Source organism: Polyodon spathula, chromosome 16 (genome assembly GCF_017654505.1).
Source record: "Polyodon spathula isolate WHYD16114869_AA chromosome 16, ASM1765450v1, whole genome shotgun sequence".
Lineage (NCBI taxonomy): Eukaryota > Metazoa > Chordata > Actinopteri > Acipenseriformes > Polyodontidae > Polyodon > Polyodon spathula.
The window spans coordinates 21,268,831-21,271,952 of record NC_054549.1 but is presented as its reverse complement, the minus strand read 5'-3'; the positions used below and the strand labels follow the sequence as shown (position 1 = coordinate 21,271,952).

Below are 3,122 nucleotides of genomic sequence, written 5' to 3'. Positions count from 1 at the left end.
ATAGGGATGCATTGTAAAGCATAGAGAGGTATGGTAAAGTATAGGGAATCATTGTAAAGCACAGAGTGGTCTGGTGAAACATAGGGAAGCATTGTAAAGCACAGAGAGGTCTGGTAAAAGCATAGGGGAACATTGTAAAGCACAGAGAGGTATTGTAAAGCACAGAGAGGTGTGGTAAAGCATATTGAAGCATTGTAAAGCACGGAGAGGTCTGGTAAAGCATAATGAAGCATTGTAAAGCACAGGAGAGGTCTGGTAAAGCATAGGGATGCATTGTAAAGCCACAGAGAGGTCTGGTAAAGCATAGGGAAGCATTGTAAAGCACAGAGAGGTCTGGTAAAGCATAGGGAAGCATTGTAAAGCACAGAGAGGTCTGGTAAAGCATAGGGAAGCACTGTAAAGCATAGAGAGGTCTGGTAAAGCATAGGGAAGCATTGTAAAGCACAGAGAGGTCTGGTAAAGCATAGGGAAGCATTGTAAAGCACGGAGAGGTCTGGTAAAGCATAGGGAAGTATTGTAAAGCACAGAGAGGTATGGTAAAGCATAGGGAAGCATTGTAAAGCATAGAGAGGGATGGTAAAGCATAGAGATGCATTGTCAAGCACAGAGAGGTTTGGAAAAACATAAGGCTGCATTGTAAAGCACAGAGAGGTGTGGTAAAGCATAGGGAAGCATTGTAAAGCACAGAGAGGTCTGGTAAAGCATAGGGAAGCATTGTAAAGCACAGAGAGAGGGTCTGGTAAAGCACAGGGAAGAATTGTAAAGCACAGAGAGGTCTGGTAATGAATAGGGAAGCATGGTAAAGCACAGGGAAAGCATTGTCAAGAGCCTCTCCAAGACCATTTCGGTATCCTTCGTAAACAATTTCGTGTCTCTCCAAGACCAACCATTTCGTATCCCGTAACGCTCTCACGTTTTCGTGTCTCTCCAGGAAATACCATCTTCGTATCCCCTACGTAACAGTGTAAAGCACAGAGAGGTCTGGTAAAAGCACAAGTATCCCTTCAGAACCAATTTCGTGCTCTCCAGACCATTATCGTATCCCCCTTTTTCGTAACCATTTCGTCATCTCACCCCCAACCAATTTTTGGAAAATCCCTTACGTAACATTCCGTGGTCCTCTCCAGACCATTTACGGTATCCCCTTCTTGTAACATTTCGTGCCGCCTCCAAAACCCAGACCATTCGCTAGTAATCCCTACAGGAACAACTTGAACGTGTCTCTTTTCGTAAAACCAATTATCGTGTCCTTCTGGAACACAGGGATTCGTATCCTTCGCGTCCTCCAGAAAATTTCGTATCCTCTTCGTAACACATTTTCGTGTGCCTCTTGTAAACATTTCGTGTACTCTCCAGACAGCAATTTGTCGTAATCCCCTTCCGTAACATTTCGTGCACTCTCCAACCATTTCGTATCCCTGGGAAACCACATGTTCGTTGCCGCTCTCCAGACCATGTTCTATCCCTTGCATTGTAAAGCACAGTGGCAACATTGTAAAGCACAGAGAGGTCTGGTAAAACATAGGGAGGCATTGTAAAGCACAGAGAGGTCTGGTAAAGCATAGGGAAACATTGTAAAGCACGGAGAGGTCTGGTAAAGCATAGGGAAGCATTGTAAAGCACAGAGAGGTCTGGTAAAGCATAGGGAAGCATTGTAAAGCACAGAGAGGTCTGGTAAAGCATAGGGAAGCATTGTAAAGCACGGAGAGGTCTGCTAAAGCATAGGGAAGCATTGTAAAGCAGAGAGGCGTCTGGTAAAGCATAGGGAAGTATTGTAAAGCACGGAGAGGTCTGGTAAAGCATAGGGAAGCATTGTAAAGCACGGAGAGGTCTGGTAAAGCATAGGGAAGCATTGTAAAGCACAGAGGGGTCTGGTAAAGCGTACACATTTACCACTGTACTTTTAAGGGGACAGTCAACAAGTAGCCAATAACTTAACAGATGTAAATTTGTTTGTACTTACGTGTTATTGCGATTCCTCAAGGTCTTGAAAGTTAATAATGAATGTCTATGTATTCTCTTCCGTGTAGTATTTACACCCAGCTACGATTAAATACTCGATTACACCATTGTGGAACTGATCAAAACTACTGCCGGCTGTGCTCCCTATCACGGACTCCGATCGATACCGTCCTAAAATTAAAAGTATTATTTGTTTTGTGTGTTTTTGTTTGTTTTTTTATCGGCTAAAGTTGATAGCAGGAGGGGATTTCATGTTGGAATTTCCCCAGCCCATAATAAACAGTGCCGTGGAAACTGCTTCCTGAAATTGCACCGATCTCCCGCCAGGCGGCGCTGCTGTTAGAGGCGAGGCGTATATTTAGAAGACCCCATTCAGAGCCGTCCTAAAATTAAAATATATTCATATTAATACATTATAACAATCTAAAACACATAAAAACGGGGGGGGGGGGGGATGTACCGACTCATGTCATAACACTAATTTTTATTTTATTATTTTATTTTATTTGTCAAATTTTTTTTTTGAGTGGTGTAAGGGCTGTAGGGAACTTGCGCTAACCGGCGCCGCCGGCTTGAGCAGGAGTTGTCAAGCCCACCAGGCGACACTGAGACCTCAGGGCCGAGGCGACTAACCACCGAGGCGCCTCGGGTGGGAACATTCGGTTCGCCTGACTCGGGAGTCCCGGCCGCTGATTGGCTCCCGAGCCCACCGTTACACAGTTCGGCGTTCGTGTCCGCTGTTTATCGTGACATCACCGCGCCAGCCAAGGTATGGGCAGCAGCGCCGGCTCGGGGGAGTTAGAGCCTGTCAGCAGGACGGGAGTAAGGCAGAGGGGGCTGGGCGCTGGCATCCGCACCCCTTCCGGCAAACAAGACAGCGAGCAAACGAGGAAAGAAAAGCGAGCGAGCAAGCCAGAGACCGAAAAGACTCGTCTCTCCACTCTGCAATCTATTGAGAAGCGCTACAGTGAGTAAAGCGGCAGAAAACTTTTATAGCAAAAATTATAGTCAACTTAAATATATAAACCTTTAGCGCGCTCTCTCTCTCTCTCTCTCTCGCTAATTATTTTAATGCCCATGGCACGATTAGAGGATGCGATTTATTCGATGTGACGGGATTTTAAACAGCAGCAGACGAATTGGTGTGTGCGTCTCGACCC

The 3,122-nt window shown here is 45.6% G+C and overlaps 2 protein-coding genes across 5 annotated transcripts in view; one reads left to right on the top strand and one right to left on the bottom strand.

Moving 5' to 3' along the window:
- ikbkg (inhibitor of nuclear factor kappa B kinase regulatory subunit gamma) overlaps positions 1 to 3,122 on the bottom strand; it is a 20,342-nt gene that overhangs the window by 10,736 nt on the left and 6,484 nt on the right. For 2 of the 4 annotated variants that reach the window (XM_041274456.1, XM_041274460.1), the window contains exon 1: positions 1,964 to 2,358. The exons of 1 other annotated variant lie outside the window; for it this stretch is intronic. The gene's annotated coding sequence lies outside the window, so the exon portion shown is untranslated. Of the gene's footprint in view, positions 1 to 1,963; positions 2,359 to 3,122 lie in introns of those variants that run through there. One more of the 4 variants, XM_041274462.1, reaches the window with a different exon arrangement.
- Positions 2,708 to 3,122, top strand: part of LOC121329111 (glucose-6-phosphate 1-dehydrogenase-like) — a 19,991-nt gene continuing 19,576 nt past the window's right edge. The window contains exon 1 of the mRNA XM_041274466.1: positions 2,708 to 2,929. Coding sequence (XP_041130400.1) covers positions 2,734 to 2,929 — 196 coding nt within the window. The 5' untranslated portion in view covers positions 2,708 to 2,733. The remainder of the gene's footprint in view (positions 2,930 to 3,122) is intronic.